A 22,928-nucleotide genomic window follows, 5' to 3' on the forward strand; every position below is an offset into this window, starting at 1 on the left:
ATATAGGTTTGTCTGTTTTAATTTTTGAAATTTCTCCGTGCAATATTAATATGAAGCTTTATTTTTATAGCAAATTGTATTTAAACCAACAGTGCTCAGTGTTATTTTATTGGAAGTGTCAGAAATAAGGGGAGGAACACAAAGTATTATAAATATTTTTTGGAAAAGATGATGTTTTGTTACTTCAACAGCTTAAATCCTTCTTTTAATTAATATAGATCAGCTCGCAACTACTCAAAGATGGTTAGGACATTTATTTTTCTCCTATTTATGGTTGTCATACTTCCCCTTCTCCAATTGACAAGGTAAGCATCTCCATACAAAAATGCTTTCGATTGCAATAAATGTATTTTTGCAATTACAACATTGGTGCGAAAGAAATGTTTAAAAAAAGACCTAAAAATGATATTTTAAGAATTTTAATCTATATTGATTGTCTTTAATCAATTTGTCTAATGTTTTAAACTCCATTGTGTATTTTTTTGTTCTGTAGTGTAAAAGCTTTGTTGGAATGGACTATTAGACAAGGTGAAACTTACAGATGGGCGTAAGTTATCAATTCATATTTCTTTCATAAATGGACATTTTAAAGTGCAAGTTCTAACTTCTCTTAAAAATATGTTTCAGTTGTGTGTTTCTGTCAGGAAATGGAGCATTCTTTGTAAATTATGTAATAACTGCCAGTTTTATTGGTACAGCATTAGACCTTATTCGCTTTCCTGAGTTGTTTATGTATGCATTTTACATTTTCTTCTCACGTTCTCGTGCTGAGCAAGCAGGCCTTCGAAAAGTGAGTAGTCTAACTGCTTGTTGAATACTTTTCAAATCAACTGCCTTTTTAATATGAGCATGTCTAAACATTTTAGTATAAGTACTTTCAGAACCGCCCTTTCAGTGTGAAGCAGCTCATTAAACTGTCAAAGGTGTATATAATAAAACTAGAAACTTAACTCAAGAAAAAAAGATGTAATTAAATATCATATTCTTGCTAAAGAAAAATAAAGGGGGGGGGGGGTTAAAAAGTTGCTAAATTTAGGTCAAAAGTCGCAATTTTAGGCAATTTTTAGATACCTTAAGGGAAAGGATGGGTTGGAACTTTCTCCTAGTTTTTTTTTTTTTTTTCAAAATTAAAGTCTCTTTTAGTGTTTCTATGTTGACTTTACAGGGTCGGAGGCACTGCAAGGAAATTTTCTGAAATTCAAGTTTTAAAATGCAAGCTTAGACTATTTTGGAGACGTTAAGGAAATCAGGAATGTTCGGTCACTTAGATAAAAAAAATTTTAGATCTTAAATATGCAATTTCAGGCTATCTTTGACAACGCAATTGTATGCATATTCTAACGCAGTTGTAGAGGCTAAGGGAGAGAAGGGTGCTGAGAATTCTTATTCAAATATATTCAAATTTGAATTTCAGGAGAATTTCTGGTGGAATGGGCAAGGTTCAGATGCTTTTTCGGAAATTTTCCGGCACCAAACTTTCAAAGACTCATTTGTAAGCTATCTTTGCACCAAGAATGTGAAGTCGGGGGGCTACAAAGTCCGAAATTCACGTCTGACTTCAGGCTTTGTTTGATAATGCGGGAGGAAGAAAGGGCAGAAGGAGGTTCACCTCCCAAAATATTTCCTGAAGCTTAAGTCCATTTTAAGCTGTTTTTGAGGAGGAAGGGTTAATGGGCTAGCCCACTGAAATCTCTACTAACGAAATTTTATACTATCTTTGGGGATGTTACAGAAAGGAGTGAGAATTTCGGAGTCCCTATATCAGAAAATTTTCGAAATCGAAGTTTTAAAAATATAGTTTTAATCTTTGGAGACATGGGGGGGGGGAGATATTTTTTGGGATCTCTCTCAGAAAAATTACGAAATTGAAGTTTTATAACGTATTTTCGTCTATCTTTGATCATGTTTGGAGATCAAGGACAGTCAGGGTTCAAGTGCTGTTTTCACAAATTCATATTGAATTTTTGAAAACATAATTTTAGGCTATATATTGAGACTTTAGAAGAGAAGGTGAGATTTTGTTCCAGGAAAATGTTTTCGAATTTAAAGCCTAAATATGTATTTTTAAGCTGTTTTTGCTGACGTTGAAGGAAAAGGCGGGTTTTGGGCTCTTCCTGGAAATTTTTCGACTTTGAGGTTTAAAAACGTATTTCTGAGCTGTATTTGGTAATAATAGGGAAAGAGATGAGAAATTTTAGAGCTCTCCTATCTAAAAACACATTTTGAAGCTCTCTTTCACTATATCAGGCAACAGAGTAAAGGCGGGAGAGGTCCCCAACACCCCAAACGCAAATTATTTGAAACTTAATTAACCAAAATGTAAGACTATAGTTGGGCAGTTAAGGGACCAAACGAAATGCTGAAACATGAAATTCTCTTACTTCCAAAAAGTAACTGACTAACATGTGATCCAAAGTTGTCGAATAGATTTTCTACTCTCTAGCAATCCTTCTCTACTTCCTTATGAAGTAGAGAACTCTTGTAATGAATGAGAAATCAAAGCAAACTCTGAAATAATATATAGTCACTCTTATGCTGAGCAATAAATAGTTTTGTGTACCTTTTTACGCCTCCCCCTCCTTTTCTTACTCTTGTCACTATTTACCTGAAGTAAAAAAAAAGGAAAGTTCTTGTTTCATGAGGAGCTTTTCAAGAAACTCTATTAAAACCAAGAATTAACTTTTTTATAACTATAACCCAATTATATAACCAAAACTGGAAAAACTACATTGTTTTCTTCCTCTTGGAATTAAAATCTACAGTATAAAAAAACATTGATCCCATGACTTTCCACTGCCCCCCTCCACAACCCCGGAGAAATATTTGGATTTGTATTGTTATGCTACCAAGAAAAACTCTTGTTTTGTATCAGGATTTTAGTATTTTATAACGCAGCATATTTTCGACCCCAGTTTCAGTCAATATTTGTTTTCTTAACGTGTTGGTAACATGCATTTCTTATGTATTTTTGCAATTAAAATTTTTTATCACATGTTTGTTTTTGCTGATTAAAAAACGTTCTATTCAACTTGACAGTAACTAGATACACAGATATACTACAAACAAATATTATAAAGCATAAGTAATAATATGTAAACAATTGGATATTGCAGCTGCTTGGGCACTTGCTTGGACCACCACACGTGCCTGGTATCTGGTAGTAATCTCCTGGTTGTAATTTTATTCTGGTAGTAATGCGAAAGTGTTACATTTCAAAGATATTTTATTTTTACTTGCAGCAATAGAATAAACTCATAATTTACTTATTGGGAAAACACTTTTATTTTTTCCAAATAAAAGGGTCAATTTGTCGCTCCTACAAAAGTGCCGCCCAAAATGGACCGCCCCCTCTGCCCCACCCCTAGCTATGCCACTGAGTACTCATATGCTGTTTGTCATTCACTATTCAATGATATGGTCATTAGTGTATTTATCAGTTAGGAAGTATCCTTAATGCCTTATTAAATATTTATTTTAAAAACTTACATTTTATTCACCAAGTCTTGTTGGTGATGTATACCAGAATTTCTTTTTTATGTTCCCATTTGACAAATCTATGAACAGATTGATGATTTCTCTCCCCCCTCCCCTCAATCTAAATAATATCTATCAAGTAGTGTGCTTGGAGTAATTTTCAAGGGTTATATATCTAATTTTAAGGAGACTCCTGTTCTGCAGGGGTTGCTCTGTAGCATTTAAGAGGGGTATGCCATCATCCTTGGGGGAGAGGGGTGTGCACCTCTGTATGAAACATGAACATTCAAAAATTACTTGACAAAATACTTTTCTGCACCCCTCATGACCAGTCGAGGAAGGTGCAGATATAGTCTGATTTTCACTCTGCAGAGTTAAAGATTGTAGGCATATCAATATTTCAGTGTAGTAGCTGATGATCACTTCTGCAAAATCATATTTTGGTATTTGAATGCCAAAATTTATTATGATTAATATGATTCCCAATAAAAAAGATCTTTGTAAAGAATGATCCACTAAAATCTGTACTATTAAAATCTAACCTTTATATATATATATATATATATATATATATATATATATATATATATATATATATATATATATATATATATATATATATATATATATATATATATATATATATTGCAGTGAATTTGTAAATTTTCCAATGCCAAAACATCAATGAGAACTAATTAAATCCTCTGTGTTGTGTCCAGTTTTATGTGAGAGAGGAATTATTTTCCCAGAAAAAAGTTACTGAACAGTGTTCGGATGTGTTCCAACATCAATTCATCCATGTCCATAGCTTTTGATTGGCTGTTTGTAATGCACCATTGATAGCTAGATTTAACATCACATGACCTTGAGGATGTCACAAATCAAAGCTGTCATGTGACAGTGATGGCTTCATCGCTATATGAGGTGCTGCAGGTGGCTAATTAAAATCCGGCCATATCTATGTATATATCTGCATTTATAAGTAATAAACACTTCTTATTGACTGTTGAGAGTATGATGTCCAATCAAGCTGCCATAGGCTGTTAGTAAATCATATTATTGATTAGGCAGTATTAAAGCATCATTATTTTATCAAAGCACCATTTGTTAAAAGAATTGTATTAGATACAATCAAGTAATCAATGTGTTTTATAAGTTTGAATGTGTATTATGTTATTATTATATTTTACTTATTTATTATTTTACAGGCTGTCTTGTGGGAATTTGAATTTGGTGTTCAATATGCATATTTTCTTCTAATATTCTCAGTTACTATAATCTATAGTGTGTTGTGTCCTTTGATTACTCCATTTGGTTAGTATTAATGTTTTTTGTGTAAAACTAGTGTGATACTATGAATAAATAAAATTTCAACTTATCTCTTTTAAAATGTCTTTTAGTTTAATGATTATATTGCCATGCATGTGCTAATTATTCTATTACCATGTATATTATCATGCATAGTTAATTATTCTATTAACATTTTAAGTACACTGCTCAAAAAAAAAAAAAAAAAAAAAAAAAAAGGAGCACCCCCCCCCCCCCCCGCCAAAAAAAAATGAAGAACATTTTGCAAGGTAGCCTTGCAGCAGTATAAAATAGAAAATACACATGTAGCAAGATATAGCGCAACAAAAACGAAGGAAAACGCATTTGCATGGGAATTTTAATTCATTAAAACGGTAAAAAGAGCATAAACTTAAGCTTCAGAGCAACAATGTGGTTTCATGTAAATGACAATTGGTGCCCATGCAGGTTACATGTAATTCCTTATTATTTGGTCATAATATAGGAAATCATCTTGTCATGGCATTTATCAGTTGCCTTAAAAAAAAAAACAATGGTTGAATGGTTGTCCCCCTCCCCTCAGATACTGAAAAAAAAAGTGTGGAATCACACACAATTTCTGTACTTATATCTTTTTTTTGCTAAGCTTTTTAATATACATGAAAAACAGTGATTTTTATATGAAGTTTTATTCTTATGCTCTCTGCCATGCTTTAAAACATGGAGGCTTTATTTGACATCAGTTTTTAGAACAATTATTTGGGTAATTTTGTTGAAACCAAGTGCTCCTCAAATTTTTTTGAGCAGTGTATTATTTATTTTGCCGAACTTTTTTTGCATAGTATTCTTAATTTTTTTATCCATTTTTTTTTTTTGCAATGATAAAGTGCAGTAGAGTGTTACTAATCCATCTACATTTGAAAATATTCTCCCACCACACAATGACTTTTTGGATCGCCACAATAAATGGCGATTGAAAAAAAAGGCATCTTCAGACAATATATATTTTTTTCAACCTTTTTGTTTTTGCCCCTACAGATTTACTTTCTGTACATATTTTTCCCAGTATAATCTGCATTTTGTTTATTTGCCTTAAAGTTTTTTAGTGCAAAATCCATGGGTTTATGCTTTGTGGCATCATTGCGCCATGTTGATCAATACAATCAAATAAAAACAAAATTATTCTAATAAATACGTCTGTGATTTTGCTCATTATTCTTTGTATTTCATGTTATTAAAGAAAATATGAGAAATATTTTAAACCAAAAGCAGATGCTAAAAGATTGCTGCACAGTTACAGCAAAACGCTGATATTATGCATGCCAAATGGCATCAAAGAAAAGCAAAATAAGCTCAGATTACAAAGAATTCAGCATATAAATGCCAACTTTTAATGATTTTGGACTTTTAAATTTGAAAAGAAATGCCTGAAATATTGAAAGTAAAAGAAAAACCAAGTTTTTTCAATATGGTGATTTCAAATAGTAAAAGCTAAAAAAATGTTTTAATTATAAACTTTTTAGAAAGAATTTAAAAAATTTGATGGTCTAATTAAAGAAATAATTCATGAATATTTTGCCATTTTTCTTGCTATTATAGTTTTTCCAATTTTAAGATATATAGCTTAGATATTGTATCTTAGTACCCTGAAATCAACAAAACCCTAAAATCTGCATAACCACATCTCCCAAGTGTTATGGATTTTTGTTCCTCCACTGCTATTTTCCTTTAAAAAAACTTTTTAATATTGTTTTTATATAGGTGTTGTATACATGCTACTGAAACACTATATTGACCGATACAATATTTATTTTGTCTATGGTTCATCCAAAATAAGTCACAAGATACATGCAACAGCCATAAATTTTGTGATGATTTCTATAATCCTGATGCAGATGTGTATCTTCTTTTTTCTCTACTTAAGAAATGGTAAGTTTGTTTGGTTTTTTAATAAATTAAGAGACAAAACTTATAAGTTAATTAGATTTTTAAATGGTGTTCCCTGTTGGGTATGAAATGCTCATTATCTCTACCTTATTCCTTACCCAAGGATTTCATAAAACGAACAATTTAAGAAGTAAATATATTGTAATTTCTCAAGCAAGAAACAGTATTATTGGGAAAAATAATGTTTTCTCCAAAAAAATTATCTGACAAAAGAAGTAACTGAACCCAAGTTTTGGTGGTGTACATACACATTTCACTGTCACTATTTGCTTCATGTTTCTAATATCATCCAGGTGCGGCTCGTCACTATGGGCCTGTTAGGCCACCCCCACCCCCTCCAGAAAAAATGTACACAATTAAATAGATTATTTAAAGATAACGTTTTGTATTTCAGTTTTAAAAAAACAAACAACGATTTGGGGATATGAAACAGATTTTAAATCTCTAGAGCACTTTGCATATCACTAACAAAATATTGCAAGTTTTCCATCTGTTAGTGTTCGCGCTTGCAAGCTTTGAGAATAATCCCCTTGGGCCATTTTGACCGTGGCCCCTGCCACTCCTCTGCTCCTAGCCAATTGCAACGATTTAACCAGACAAACCAAAATGAAAAGTTGTGTCAAACCTGATCCCTTCTGCATGGACACCAAGGTCCCTGGCCCTTGGAAAATATCTTTACCTAATAACAGTAGAAGGGTGATAGTAGGTGGGAAGGGTTTTACGCACGTCACTTGTACAAAGCAACAGCTTGGCTAAGGGCACAAAACTGCTGGTCCAAGTGATAGAAAAAAAATTTCTTATCATTTTCCTCCATCCCTTTTTGTCTTTAAAGTTAAACGGCCCTACCGATTGTATCGCATCTCATGCATATTTTTATTTTTCTGCTTTGAACTAATATGAGCGGAATTCTCATAATTTCTGAATGGAGATTTTATTTTCGAGTAGCACACAGCACAACTCAGTTTTGAATGTGGTGCTAATAAAAATTATTGTATTATAGGCTTTATTTATGCCTTTTCTATGCTCGAGTATTTTAACATGAAACAAACATGAATTATTTAAATTTGTCCCTGTACATTCTTTAAGTCTTTAAAGGCATAGGGGCTACAATACCTCAAAAATGACCAAACTATTGATTTTTTTCATTGCTTATTTTAAAACTTCAAGTTGTTTCAAACATTATGGAAAAAGTTTCTACGCTCTAGCTTAATTATTTAAAAAGTTATTGGATTTAGGTCGCTCACGCTAGGTGTGTTTTCTCGATGAACTTTTTTTTTTTTTTTTTTTTTTTTTTTGAGAAAACACGAATTACTTATTGTTTTCACTTGACCATTGAATGAGGTCTTGCCCTTTGATTTTATTTTTCTATGCTTACAATAATTGGCCTCGGAATCGAATTATTTATAAACGACCCTCCTTGACTTTACAGTATCCCTTTTGCACAAGCACAGTATCCAGCACACAACATCGAGCACATAACATCCAGTCTCTGATATTCATTTAAATTTTGACATCTTGAATTCAAATTTTGGTTGCAATAAAAGCCATTAGTAGAAACATGAAACCCAACGAGTAGAGTCCTATCGCAATCTGTGATTGCCAAAAACATGATTTGAATTTAAGATCTCAAAATTTAAACTCTTTTGTTGTGTGTGTGTTTTCTATGTTATTGGAATAGCTAAGGATATTTTTCTATTGAAAATACAGCTTCATGGGAATTCTTTTTGCAGTCAGTATGCAGTCTTTGCCGCAGAATTTTGTGAAATATGCAGTCAGTGTATATTTAACAAAATTCTGCGGTGTGCAGGTAAAGGGCAGTATCTGCAGATGTTAGTTTTTGAAGAAACTCATTTTGGATTCAATACTAACAATAGGAAAATGTTGGAATTAGACTTCTTTTTTGCGCCTTTTTTTCAGATGAAACCAAATAAGCAAACTTAAACAATAAAGTTAACGTACAATAGATGACAAAAATGCAGAAAAATGAAAAATTTGCAGTTACTGCCCTTTACCTGCACACGGCAGAATTGTTAATTGGATACGCACTTCATAAATAACTGAAATGTTGAGAGTTTGTTGTATCCTTATAAACAAAATTTACTATGGCAGTATTATGATATTTTACATAATTAACACCAAAATGTTTTTTTTTATTAATATATAAGCGAACAAATGCACAGCTTTTTAAGAACTGCAAAAGAACTATATTTTGTTGTTCAGCATTACTAAGTTCTCTTCAAATTATCTGTATAAATATCATAGTGAAAACTTTGCACAACGGCCCCACCTGATAAATTAAGGCACAAGCTGCCACTGATATCATCTTAAAATAACTCTCATTTGAAAACGATGATACTCTGTATTAGATTTCGGCAGTCAGTGCTCAACACAGATGTTAACAGATTGGTTAATAGCAAGCGCTTATTGTATGAATGCTTTTGGAAGGGTTGAGTGTAAGTGACCTTCATGAAAGTACTTGACATTAATAATGACAGTTGAGGTCTAATTGCCTATCTATGAACTTCATGCAATGAACGATTCCATAGTCAGAAAGCATTTCTGTGACAAATGTGAAAATGTTGATGATAAGGAACGAAGTGAGCATCCATCCTTGATTGATGACAATTTGGTTACAGCAGTTACTGCAAAAAATATGAAGAGCAGAAGATGTACCACAATAATACTTGCTTAGAATTTCCTTGGATTTCCAGGTCACTTCTGCACAAGATAACCTTTGAGAAACTGAAATTTTGAAAACTGTGTGTTAGTTGGTATCTCTCAATCTGACAGAGCAGCATGGGCAGATTTATGAGGGGCATAGGGGGAGCGTTACCTCCCCCCTCCCAGTTAATTTATGATGACTTTAAATAATACAAATGCAAATGTGATGACTAGCAACAGGCTCTTTGCACAACTAGGCAGGTTCTAGTCCATTTATTAGTCCTCAATGAAGATCAATGGCCGTTTTAAAAATAACTACCCCCTTGATCATTACAGCCTCTTTGGGTAGGCTGTTCCAAGTCCCGAAACTCTACTAAAGTAGTAAGTTTCCTTAATTTCCAGGTAAGTCTGAGATTGGCTTAACACAATAGCTTAAAACAATTATCTTAAAGGATTTGAAAATTCATATGCCTTTCTTAAAATTAAAAACTAAGTTAACTTATTACCCAGTCTTTTTACTATTAAAATAGTCTTTAAAGAGAGAAATTGTTCTCCAGTATACTATAAAACTACGTGTTATACAAGCTTTTTTCTATGAAACAGTTTTTCAAGTAATTTTCTTATTTTATTAGGTTGGAATCAGATGTCCATTGTATCATTGGCTATATGTTTAGTTACTGTTATGATTTTCATTGGACAAGTTTCTTTCCAGTGGTTTCTTTTCCTAAGTCCAGTTGCTTACATGGTAATTATAATTTGTGTGTGTGTGTGTGTTTTTTTCTTTTTTGGTGAAATATTTGCTTTGAATTCACAACCAAAATTGGCAAAAGACAATATTTAAAGATTGAGATTGGGAAAATTTCTGATCCTTTTTCAATTTAAGTGTGAATTATGGGAACAAGAAGGCTGAGACAGAAAAATTTCCTTAAAATAATTAAATTCCTTAAAAACTTTACTGCAAATTTTATGAAGTTGGTCTTTAGCTCCTGAAAGATGAACATTACCTTGAAGAATTTCTGGCTACTTCTCTTATCCATTAATTACAAACATTCAATAAATTATTACTGTCTTATTTTCATCCCTATTTATGTTTTTAATTTCCTTCATGGTTTCTGTACAAAAAGGAATAACAATGATTTAATTCAGCACAACAACTGTAAAAAGAGATATTTTATTATGTTTTTGTTATAATTTGCTATCACTTGTGAGTAATAGCTATTTTATTTCCCTTTTTTGTTCATACCATAACTATATCTGTAGAGGGGAATGCATGCTCATGATGTATTCCCATCTACAGTGGGACTGTAGATGGGAATACATCATGAGCCCTACTTTCAGTGTATATTACTTCTTAGAGGAATCTAAAGAGCTTTAAATATTTAACAAAATCAAATATTTGATAAATTTCTAGCTTTTTTTTTTATTATGAAAAATTGATTCCAAGAGACATGTTTAGATATTTCTTAATAATTTTCATGTTAAAATGAGCTAATTTATTACTCCAAACTATTTTTTGCGAATATTTTCTTTCAGTATTAAACTTTTTTTTTTTTTTTTTTTGAAATTGATTTTAAAATACAGCTAAATTTGTCTTCCAAAAGTTGTTAAATAGTGACTGCATTTCAAATTTTGTAGCAGTGCATTGAAAATAAAAGTAGTTGTAACTAACTACATTTGTAATAAAGTAGTTGTAGCTCACTACAGAACTGCAGCTTCAAGTAATTACTTTGGGTTATTGGAAGTTCCTTTCCCAGCCTTCTGAAGAATAATTTTTGTTTTCATTTTCAGGAATAGTGCCTAATTGTTAGACTATAACACTTATTGTTTGGATAAATTAATTATTAGTGCTACTCAAATATATCATTACAGAGAATACATTTTATTAAAATACTCCGAAAAAGGGAGGTATTTTTGACTGCATAAATTTTTTTATTGCATCTTAAAACGTCAGTTTGTGTGTCGTAGTCCCAATTTCATTTCTCTAGATTTCAGTTCGTATTCTTTTTAAACGTGTTTTTGTCCTAAAAGCAGAATATTTGAGTAATTCGGAAAATAACGGCTCCTTTTTTCAATTTTTGCCAAAATTTTAGTTTCTCAAAGATTAACCAGCAGTAAAATTTTAGGTTGTGAGCCACAGCAAAAAGTAGCCCAATAGGATACTTCTCATGTAATTTTGCAAGACTGTACATTAAGGATCATTATTGAAAATAAATTTTCCCCCTCATGTAAGCTGATAAGCAAAGCAATGAGTTAAAGGGGAAAAAACACTTTTTTAAATTTTTTCGCTGCATTTTTATTCATAAAATGGAAACGAAACTCTCGTAAAAACTTCAACTTCAAAGGAGTACATTCAAGAAATAAAGACAACTTTGTATTGAAAACACTAAATAGTTTTGGGACCTATGAAAACTTTGAGATAAAGAAAGATTTGACTGTAAAGAGTAGACTGTAACTTTCAAAATACAGTAAACTCCTGATTATCTGTGGAATAGGGTGGCACGGTAACCGTGGATAAGCGAAAACTGTGTATAATCCGAATAATTGATAAAAACAATACCGGTGTATAAAAATATGAATGATACTCATGCATGCATTTAAATTACAGCTAAAAACATTGCTACATTGCATCCACTAATATGAAATGTGCAAAATACAATAGACCCTCTTTTTACGCAGGTTTATTTCACGCAGTTTAAGATTTGACACTTTTTATTTCTCGCAGATGAGTTTTGGTTTCACGCGGATGCGGAAATGCAAACAGATAACATTTTCCTCTCTTTCAAAATCCAAACTCCTAAAGATTGCAGATTGCATGCACGAAACTGCATTTTAGCGTGCTAACAACCAAACTTGGAGACACTTAATGCAATTGGTTCTAGAGCTCGAGAAGTAAAGTTATTAAACTCGTACAGTTCAGAACTCACCGGAAGAAGAGCTTTTAGAAGTGACAAAGGAGGCCAGAACCAAGGAGGATACCGACTTCGGTGACATACAACCAAAAACGTTCACATTGAAAATTTTTAGCCATTCCTGGGCAATAGAAATGATCTTTCTGATTTGTTAGTGAAGGAAGAGTCTATCATGGAACTGACGCAAGTGATCATTAGGGGAGCAGTGCCAAGTGAGCTTTAAAATTAAACAGATTGAGTGATTGCAGGGAAGCTGGCATCCACTAATCACTCACGTGAATCATAGCCAGCTCTTCTTTATAAACAGAACACGAAAATAGTTTGTTTTCCTTTTTTATGTTGTGCATAAAAATCGATGTAAGTACACATTAAACTTATTATACACTTAGTCATCACTAGAAGGAAGTATTTTTTTAGCTATGGAACCTAACACCTATTTTAACACAACTATTAGATCTCAATTTACGTGGTTTCTATTTACACGGCATTTCCGTGGAACGTAACTCCCACGTAAAATAAGGGTCTACTATATATATAAAAACTAAACGCGAACAATAACACAATCATTAGTTTAAAAATCATTTAATGACTGTTAAGGGTAAAAAATGTGAAAAGAACCGCGGATAATACGACCACCGATAGTCGGGAGTTTACTGTGCTAAATTTGGGATTAAATAAAAAGTTAGATTTACTTAAAAATTCACAAAAATTTATCTGAAGCAATATGTTAAAGAAACGTGAGAAGTATGAATTGTATGTTTTAACTGCAGGATGTAGCAAAGAGCTGAATTTGGCACATTTTGCCCCCTCCCCCTCCCTTCTTGAGCATTCATTAGAAATTTCAAACTTCAACCTTTTTTTATTAGCATATTTTTAGAAAATGTTCAAGGTTTTCCAGCACTTGAAAAAGAAAATTATTTTTTCAAGTTCTCTTCATTTATTTAGGAACAAATAATGCAATTTTTCAATAGTTTGGGGCTCCAACAAAGCGGGGACCCTAAGCCATAGCTTGTTTAGCTAATGGTTAAATCTGTCCCTTGGTTGACACCCACATAGCCTCCCTGACCCAGTACAAGGTTGCTTACAAGGTTTCACCTGGTACCTTGAGGAGAACGTTTTTACTTGATGACTAATTTCATAATCATTTCTGCTAAAACTTTCCATAAATGCATACAGTCTTAAGCAGTAGGAAGTTATTAAAACTGTATATCATTCCTTTACTATTTTTTTTTTTCTTATTCGAAATTAAAAATCATTGTGTAGACAAAATACTCAGCAATTCTGCAAAGTAATGACATTCCTATTACTTAAAATAATCTAATTTAATATTGATTTCATCTTGTCAGTTGCTCACAATAGTTAACTTCAATTACAATTCAATTTGTTACATTAAGTTTTGTGCTTGATATTTTCTAGCAATGCTAATGTATTTGACTGACGTTTTATTAATTTAAATATTTGATAGTAGCTCAACTTATTGTAGATTGATATTAATGTTACCTTAAAGTATATCAGCAAGGAGTATTGTATGCTTTTTAAATAGTTAAATTTTATTTTAGGCTACAATTAGTAATCCTGAGGATGAATGTGCCCCAAAATCCACCCTGGAATTATCTCAACAGGTAAAATATATCTTACATAACTTGTATGCTGTAATTAATGATTCTATACATTAATTGTAGCATACTAGTTCATTATGGCTGAATTTGCCTTTCCTTTTTGTCTTTCTTTAATGAATATGGCATTAAAGCTTCTTATTTTTAAGTAATATTTGTTTAAAAACTTTTTAAAGTTGATTAGATATGTATAGTAATGGCACCAGTAACCGACATGCTTAAGGACATTGCTGTGATGTTAACTCAATTTTTCGAGCCCTTTAATGCATTTAGACTTTTAAAACAATTTTCTTCTCATGCAACTACATCTCATGTAACGTTTGACAGCTTCTAGATTCTCTGAATTAGTTAATTCTAATTTTATTTGCTAAATTTCGAACAAAGATCCAACCCAGAGTAACAGACACTGAAAACGCTGATAATACCCAGTTACAGATAGGATAAGGAAAGGATGAGTAATGGACAAAATTCCCCTTTTCTCTTCAAAATGTACAAAAATGCTTTATTTTTATGCGTAAAACCTTATTAATTTCAAATGAACATGAAACACTGGCAGAGTCCGGCAGACCTCGTTGTGGCTGTTCATAACCTTCCACCACTGTCTTGTAAATACCAACTGGCTCATAAAGTTAACTCTGATTACAATAAATAGTTGCACCATGTTCATGGGTCACAGCAATGTTAGTTTTACCAGCCTTAAAATTCTTATTATTTAAAGCCAAACTTACTACTGTCTGTTACTGGTGCCATTAACATATATATACAGGATGTATCAGTACAGCATTTACAGACTTTCAGGGCAGATAGAGTACACCTAGAAGACGGGGAAACCACATAGCAATGCATGGTTGGAAACTCTTTCCCGGGGGGGTAGTGACGAAACGAATCGCCAAAAAGTCAAGGCGTGAATAAGAGAAGAAAAACATGTTTATTATCCTTAATACAGCAAAAAACTAAGAGAAAACATAAAGGAGCCTATGATCATCATCAAAGTAGGTGTTCGAAATTACGACCCTGGGCCGTGATGCATGCCTCACATCTCCAGCGCATTGAAGATCGAATGTTAAAGTGAGCATGGCAACAAAAACCTCCCGTACGCATGCACCGTCATCTGATGCTTTGGTTTACATAACGATATCTATCGTGTACTCTAGACAAAACTTACCAGCATTTTTGCTGTATTAAAAATTATAAACATGTTTTCTCCTCTTATTTGTCCTGTCTTTATTGTGCTTTGTGCCATCACTATCATGTCAGGAAAGCGTTTCCGTCCATGCATTGCTATGTGATTTTCCATCGTCTAGGTGTACTTTATCTGCCCTGAAAGTCTGTGAACGCTGTACTGATACACCCTGCATATATAAATATATATATATATATATATATATATACAGGAGTGGTTATAAAGTAACATGAGGTGTTTAGAGCGCTCTAGCAAGTGAAGTAATGGACAAAACACTTCCAAATTTTGTGGGCGCGCATAGCAGAACATGGAATTGCAATTTCTACAATAAAAATAATAGTACTAAAAGTCACCACCAGGGGGAATTTTGGTGCTGCAAAAGTGTTATTACTTACAGATACTGAAGAATTAAATGCCAAAAAATGCAGCACACATCAAGTTTTTTACAACAAATAATTGTTGCTTACAAATGAGATTCAAAACAACCAACAAGAAATTTCAATTTGTAACAAGAGAAGAATTTTACCAAAAGTCATCAGTTAGAAATTTCAGCGCGGCAGTAAGGATTTCTTTTTGAATAATATTCATGTAAGATGGTGCACCTCCCCATGTTGGGCTTTAGGTACTGAGTGTATGGCAGCAACATTTCTTTGATAGCAGTTTTATTAGTCATGCATTTCCTAGGATATGACCACCATGTTTGTCCAGTCTTTCACCTTATGACTTTTGGCCATGGGGATTTCTTAACGGTGTTGAGTACCAACGACATGTTCCTGATACCTGAACTTTAAACAAAGGAAAAATGTTACAGATAGACGAAATTAATCCCTCCCCCACCCAGATGTGTGGAAAATATTGTGCATTGTATGCAGTACCTGGAAAATCTCGATGTTGGTCATATTAAACCTTATTTGTCAGAAAAATTATATTTTGTGAACAAAATTGATGCATATTTTATCAGTTAGCATTTAATCTTTCAATATTCACAGTAATACACCTTTTCAACGCCAAAATGTCCCCTGGTGTCGATTTTTGGTACTTTTTTTTTTAATTTCAGAAATCAAACTCCCATGGTCAACTGTGTATGCCCATGAAATTTGGCTACATTTCATCCAATATGTCACTCACTAGAGAAGAAAAAGGGGTTTAATATTCTATTGTTTTATAAAAATATGAAATTCATATTTTTAAAAAACAAGTAAATTTGTAAAGTAAGAAATAACAATAAAAAGAGTGAATCCAGAGCTCATCAGCCGTGGAGGATTCATTAATTATGGTCAAAAGACCAAAAATTTTAACTATAAACTAGAAGAGAATGCTTAAGCTCCAGTACATGTAATATAGAGTAACAATGGGCAAACGCACCATTTGCTAAGCTAAAAACAATAAACTAGAGCTCAAACCTAAAACTAAAAGCAGGGGGTTTCGCCTCGACTAATTAGGAAAACAAGTTCCGATAATTAGCCTTCCACGGGACAGTACCTGCCAATAACAAAATTGTCTTACCTTGAAATCCAAGTAAACATATCATGTCCGTTGTTCAGCCTGATAAAAAAGCCTGTCCATTCGTCAACAAAACATTAAAAATATAAAAACCATGTCCGGAAAACTGTCCAAAGACGTACCAGGTCGCCTGTTTCGCACGTGTAAAAATTTTATCCACTACGGTGATTCATAAAAAAATGGTTTGTCACGGTTGTATCATACATTTACACAGTTAAACAGTTTCAAAAGAAGCGAAATGTTCATCGAAGGCTATACTTAAGCAGATGTTTTCAACTAGATTTTTAGGGAAGTTATTATGAAAAAGTAAGTTTTTGAGTACTGAAATTTCTTGCTTAAATGCAGAAATGGTGTTGCAAATTCTTTTAATTCTGATAGCTTGCGAAACAATAATGCCAATAAAAACCTTTTTACTAAGGCAGGAGGAGAAATCTTGTAAACTGTTAACTGCGAAATTGAATTCACGTCTTTTATCATAGATTGTAGTGGAACAATTTGAGTCAATTTGTATGTTGATATCCAAGAAATTAAAGCTATTATGATTAGAATTGGTCTTTTTGAGCGTTAATGAACTATGATAAATAGTTTTGCTGAGTTCAGAAAAATTAGGAAAATTTATACACAAAAGGTCATCAATGTATCTACAACAAAGAGGTGTAGAGGAAGGATTGTCAATGAAATATTTTCGTTCATAATATAAAAGAAAAAGGTTGGCTAATGTAGAGCTAAAATTAGCTCCCATTGCTATGCCATTAATTTGAAGAAAACATGAATTACCATTTTTGAAAAAATTATTGAAAATACAAAATTTAAAAAGACCAAGAAAAAACAATTCATTAAAATCAAGGGAATCCTTGACTGAATTAAAAAGTTCTGAAACAGAGGAAAAAAGTTCAACGAGTGGGATATTGGTGAAGAGGTTTACACCTCTTTGTTGTAGATACATTGATGACCTTTTGTGTATAAATTTTCCTAATTTTTCTGAACTCAGCAAAACTATTTATCATAGTTCATTAACGCTCAAAAAGACCAATTCTAATCATAATAGCTTTAATTTCTTGGATATCAACATACAAATTGACTCAAATTGTTCCACTACAATCTATGATAAAAGACGTGAATTCAATTTCGCAGTTAACAGTTTACAAGATTTCTCCTCCTGCCTTAGTAAAAAGGTTTTTATTGGCATTATTGTTTCGCAAGCTATCAGAATTAAAAGAATTTGCAACACCATTTCTGCATTTAAGCAAGAAATTTCAGTACTCAAAAACTTACTTTTTCATAATAACTTCCCTAAAAATCTAGTTGAAAACATCTGCTTAAGTATAGCCTTCGATGAACATTTCGCTTCTTTTGAAACTGTTTAACTGTGTAAATGTATGATACAACCGTGACAAACCATTTTTTTATGAATCACCGTAGTGGATAAAATTTTTACACGTGCGAAACAGGCGACCTGGTACGTCTTTGGACAGTTTTCCGGACATGGTTTTTATATTTTTAATGTTTTGTTGACGAATGGACAGGCTTTTTTATCAGGCTGAACAACGGACATGATATGTTTACTTGGATTTCAAGGTAAGACAATTTTGTTATTGGCAGGTACTGTCCCGTGGAAGGCTAATTATCGGAACTTGTTTTCCTAATTAGTCGAGGCGAAACCCCCTGCTTTTAGTTTTAGGTTTGAGCTCTAGTTTATTGTTTTAGCTTAGCAAATGGTGCGTTTGCCCATTGTTACTCTATATTACATGTACTGGAGCTTAAGCATTCTCTTCTAGTTTATAGTTAAAATTTTTGGTCTTTTGACCATAATTAATGAATCCTCCACGGCTGATGAGTTCTGGATTCACTCTTTTTCTATTCCTACTTAATAGCTGTTTGCATTTTTCCTTTTTATCATCATTTGTTATTTATAATTTGTTTAATATTTGTAATTCTGTTTGCTTAATTTTATATTTACTTGGCTTTTTAGTTTTGCTGCGATGCGCATCTATGGGCTCTTGGTGTGGTCTTTTCAATATTTTTCACTTTTATTATTATTTTATATATATATATATATATATATATATATATATATGTGTGTGCGGACGGTGGAAAACGAGGACCTCAACATGCTAACACACCTTCAAACCGAGGACGCACCTGCAACCGAGGACGTCCTCGGTTTGAACTAACGCTGTTTTCGCTATCAGGGGATCTGTCTTATGGTAGAAAATTGTTTTTTATTAAAATTTAAAATTGTCCTCGGTGGCCGGTGTTTACGCACTGGTGTGTGAAGTGTCGAAAAGTTCGTGTGTGAACTCACGTCCCCGTTTTCACGTTATTAATCAACACGAGTGTAAGTCCTCGGTAATGCGAAGTTAATGTATGTCCAATACACACCTTTTTCGGAATTGATTTTTCTTCTCATTCTGGTTCTTTCATTGATGTTCATTAATGTATAAGTTGAAAGTTTTTGCGTTTCAAAGCACGAATTTCCTTTTGAAATGTCCCGTTAAAAAAAAAATCGATATAAGGAAGGGGTTTTTTCTTTCTTTTTTCAAACAGTTTTGATATTTTTTATTCTGCTTCTTTTTGACTCAAAATTTGATAAACTAAAACAACATGGACAAAGCATAATAATTAGTTGTGTAAAACCTCGTTATAACGAATTTCTATACGACGTAATTTCCACGACGGCGAAACACATTTAAAGTTTTCTTTCCACATATTCGAGCATACTTCGACCATCGGTCATTTCTCTTTGCGAAAATTGATGTTTACAACATATTGAACATTTTTTATGTTTTCAGTTGCAACAAAGCAAAATCTAAAAATAAAATTAAACAAAAAAAAAAAGAAAGAAAAAAAAAAGTTCTCAAGATATTTTTTTGTGTTATAAATACAGTCATACTGCTTCAGAAAGTTTATTTACATAGTTTTCTTTTTTTATTTGTTAAGTAAATATGATTTGGCATTTCGTTTAGCGGAAAATGTTTTACTGAAATATGCTAAGTTTGATTTTGTATTGTACATAAAAAAGGAAAACACGTTTGTGCAACTTCTACTGAAAATTTAAATCAAATTTTATTCAATTTGCACATTTGTTTTATATTAAATTTATAGTTTTGCAAGGTCCCGTTAAAAGTAAAAGTGATATAACGATGTTTTTTTTTTCTTTTTTGAGACGATTTTGATATTTTTTTGTACAGTTTCTTTTTGACTTTTAACTAGATAACCTCAAACTTCGCGCACAAAACAAAAACTTATCATTGTTAAATCTCTTTATAGTGAACTCTGATAGAACGATATTAAAATTGCAAAGAAGCACATTCTAAAGTCTTCTTTCCACATATTCGTTTATCAATCATCTCTTATAGCAAAAAAAAAAAAAAAAAAAACTCACACTTTTGTATTACAGATACAGTCATAGTGCCTCAAAAAAGTTTATTTTTCTCTTCTTTTCTTTCCCTTAAAATAAAAATCTGTAAAGTTTATGTAATTTTTTATTTTGTTCAGAGTGAAATGTTTTTCTGAAATAAACCTATTTTAACATTAAATTTGATTTTTGTCTTACACTAAAAATGGGAAACTCCCAATACATTTGTGCAACTTCTGCTGCAAATTTGAAGCAAATAACGTTTGTTTCATATTCAATTTAAATTTTATTAGTTTTTGTTTACTTGATTCTAATTTCAATAGATTCTGAGTTCAATCTGTCACTGAGATCATAAATTTCATGCACTGATTGAAATTTAAACATCTTAGTGGGGAAAACACTATTGCGCTTAACATAAAGAGATCGGACATGAAAAGTATTGAAAAATTGATTTCAATCTGCTGAATTTTATGAAAATGATTAATGATCTTTAAAAACTGATAATATACTACTTTATACGTGCAATGTATGACGTATCGCTAGAGTTGTACACCTCTACATAAAGTATTCATTCTCCCCGTCGCCTAAAATTTGCGGAGACCCACCACAACCGATGACCCTAATGCGTGAAAACTCTCATACAAACTCTAAAAATTTCATATGTGCAGTGTCCGCCATGACCCCCTCCGTGCCACTTCTTTTAGTTTTATTGAAGGTTATGCATATAATCGCATTTGCTAAGCGGCTACATAGTCAGATACACTCCGGCATTCGAGGACCTGGAGCATACACTCCGACCTCCGAGGACCTGGAGCATACACTCCGGCCTCCGAGGACGTGGAGCATACACTCCAGCCTCCGAGGACCTGGAGCATACACTCCGGCCTCCGAGGACCTGGAGCATACACTCCGGCCTCCGAGGACCTGGAGCATACACTCCGGCCTCCGAGGACCTGGAGCATACACTCCGGCCTCCGAGGACCTGGAGCATACACTCCGGCCTCCGAGGACCTGGAGCATACACTCCGGCTTCCGAGGACTTAGGTATTCACACACCGGCATTCGAGGACCTTGTACTCACACACCGGCAATCGAGAACCTGGTACTTAGCCGCCGGTAAATTCACATCGACAATTCAGTACCCTTGGCCTGGTACTTACCTTGGCGCCATGAAGAGTGAAATATGAAAAGTTTTATAGTTAATATTTTTAACAACAAAATTATTTTTAATCCTTATAAATTATGAATTTTTTTTTTTTAAATTATAATTGTAATACGGATGAAAATTATTGGAAGTTGCCAGTTTCTACATTTCTTCTTTTTATATATTTTTTAAACAATTGTAATACGTATGAAAGTTAATAAAAGTTGCCAGTTTCTTCTTTTTATTACTTGCTACTCTCGCAGAATATTCAGTGAAATTTTTTAAGTGCTTTTTTTATCAGTATTCTGCGGAACTGAATACCGAATAGTCAGTAGCCTATTTTAGAGGAGGGAGCAGGGACCCTGGGCTCTCCCAAAGGATAAATTAATTTAGCTATTTCATTTATTATTTGCATTGACTTCTCTATTATATTAAGATTTTTTACTTTTTTTTAGTTATTTAAAATGAACACAAAGCATACTTGAGTAAAAGCATTTTTGTCTGTTAAAGAAATAATACTGGAGTCAGAGGCCAGAGCGACAGAATAAATTAACTCACTGGTTTCAAATTCAAGGGAACGTCATATCGCGATTCCTTTAGTATTTTATTCTTTAATAGAATCTATAATTACCATTTTTTAAAATAATGTGTAGGCTTACTTAGAAAAGTCATTTAGATCCAGGAATGATCGAGATAATAGATTTTTTTCCTTCAGCTTATAAAAAATGAAAAATGAAAGAAATCACATGGTAGTTTCTTAACATAACCATAATATCAATAGAAACGGCATGCAGTATCAAAATGTTATATCAACTGCATCGCGGTTTTAAGAAAAAATCAGCAACTGCTTTGAAATTCGCAAAGAAATAGTTTCTGAATTCTTCAATGAAACTTATATGTCATGAAGCTATGATTTTCTTAAATTTATGATAGTTATAGTTAAAATATAAATTAGTTTATAAAAACTGTAATATAAAGGGTTTTATATATTCAATTGCTTGAAATTTTAAAGATATTTTACGTCCGCATTCAAAGTGTATTAGTTCATAATACTTATGTACAAGAGTAAATTAATTGCCTTGCGAGATCCAAAAAAATACATTAAAAAAAATATCCTGAAAACATTTAAGAAACATTGAATCGGTGGGGGGGGGGAGGAGGTTCAACTTCCGTCGCCCCTCCAAAAATTATTTCTGTATCTGCCCCTCCGACATGTTGTCGGAGTTTAATAAAACCGTAGGAAACTCAGTGGGTGGTTCCGGGAAGACACCATTGGTCTCACAAAGGAGATTAGTCTTTGTGTCCATAGCTTTGAGGCAAACCACAAAATTGACTCCAGATGGGCTATTTTCTTTTAACCTCTATATGAGGGCTACTTCATTCCTTTGAAAAAAGCTGGGAGGAAAAACTAGTTCGTGACGTCAGAGTTGTTAGGGGTTTGAGATCTGTCTTAAGTTTCCTACGTTTATTTCTCGAGTTGTTATTTTTTATGTTTGATTGTTATTTTTTAAGTTTGTTTGTTTGTTTCTGTTTCAAGTAATTTTGTCATTTCATATGCAAATTTGTTATATTTAAATTTATCTGTTGAGGAGATAATAATGTCAATTGTGCTGTTGCAACATGCAACAATTACTATCGAAAAACCAAGGGTTGTAGAAGAATTTGAAGAAGTTTTCAAAAATATTCACAGAAAAAATAATATTTACAAAGGCAAAGGTGTCACTACGGATTTGTTTCATATACTAGAAAACAAGTATCCAAATTTATGTAAAGATGCATTGAAAAAAAAATCGAACTCGAACGATTCGAATACGACATTTAAACCGATCTTTCAAAAAAAAAAAAA

At 32.6% G+C, this 22,928-nt stretch overlaps 1 protein-coding gene across 1 annotated transcript in view; it reads left to right on the plus strand.

Annotated features, from left to right (window-relative positions):
- The window catches only part of LOC129218295 (calcium permeable stress-gated cation channel 1-like), an 82,522-nt gene extending 67,033 nt beyond the window's left edge, over window positions 1-15,489 (plus strand). The window contains exons 16-23 of the mRNA XM_054852528.1: window positions 219-305; window positions 494-547; window positions 628-790; window positions 4,683-4,788; window positions 6,523-6,690; window positions 10,002-10,114; window positions 13,838-13,900; window positions 15,475-15,489. Coding sequence (XP_054708503.1) covers window positions 219-305; window positions 494-547; window positions 628-790; window positions 4,683-4,788; window positions 6,523-6,690; window positions 10,002-10,114; window positions 13,838-13,900; window positions 15,475-15,489 — 769 coding nt within the window. The remainder of the gene's footprint in view (window positions 1-218; window positions 306-493; window positions 548-627; window positions 791-4,682; window positions 4,789-6,522; window positions 6,691-10,001; window positions 10,115-13,837; window positions 13,901-15,474) is intronic.
- Window positions 15,490-22,928: the final 7,439 nt, after the last annotated feature.

This window comes from Uloborus diversus, chromosome 3 (assembly GCF_026930045.1).
Source record: "Uloborus diversus isolate 005 chromosome 3, Udiv.v.3.1, whole genome shotgun sequence".
NCBI classification, from domain to species: Eukaryota; Metazoa; Arthropoda; class Arachnida; order Araneae; family Uloboridae; genus Uloborus; species Uloborus diversus.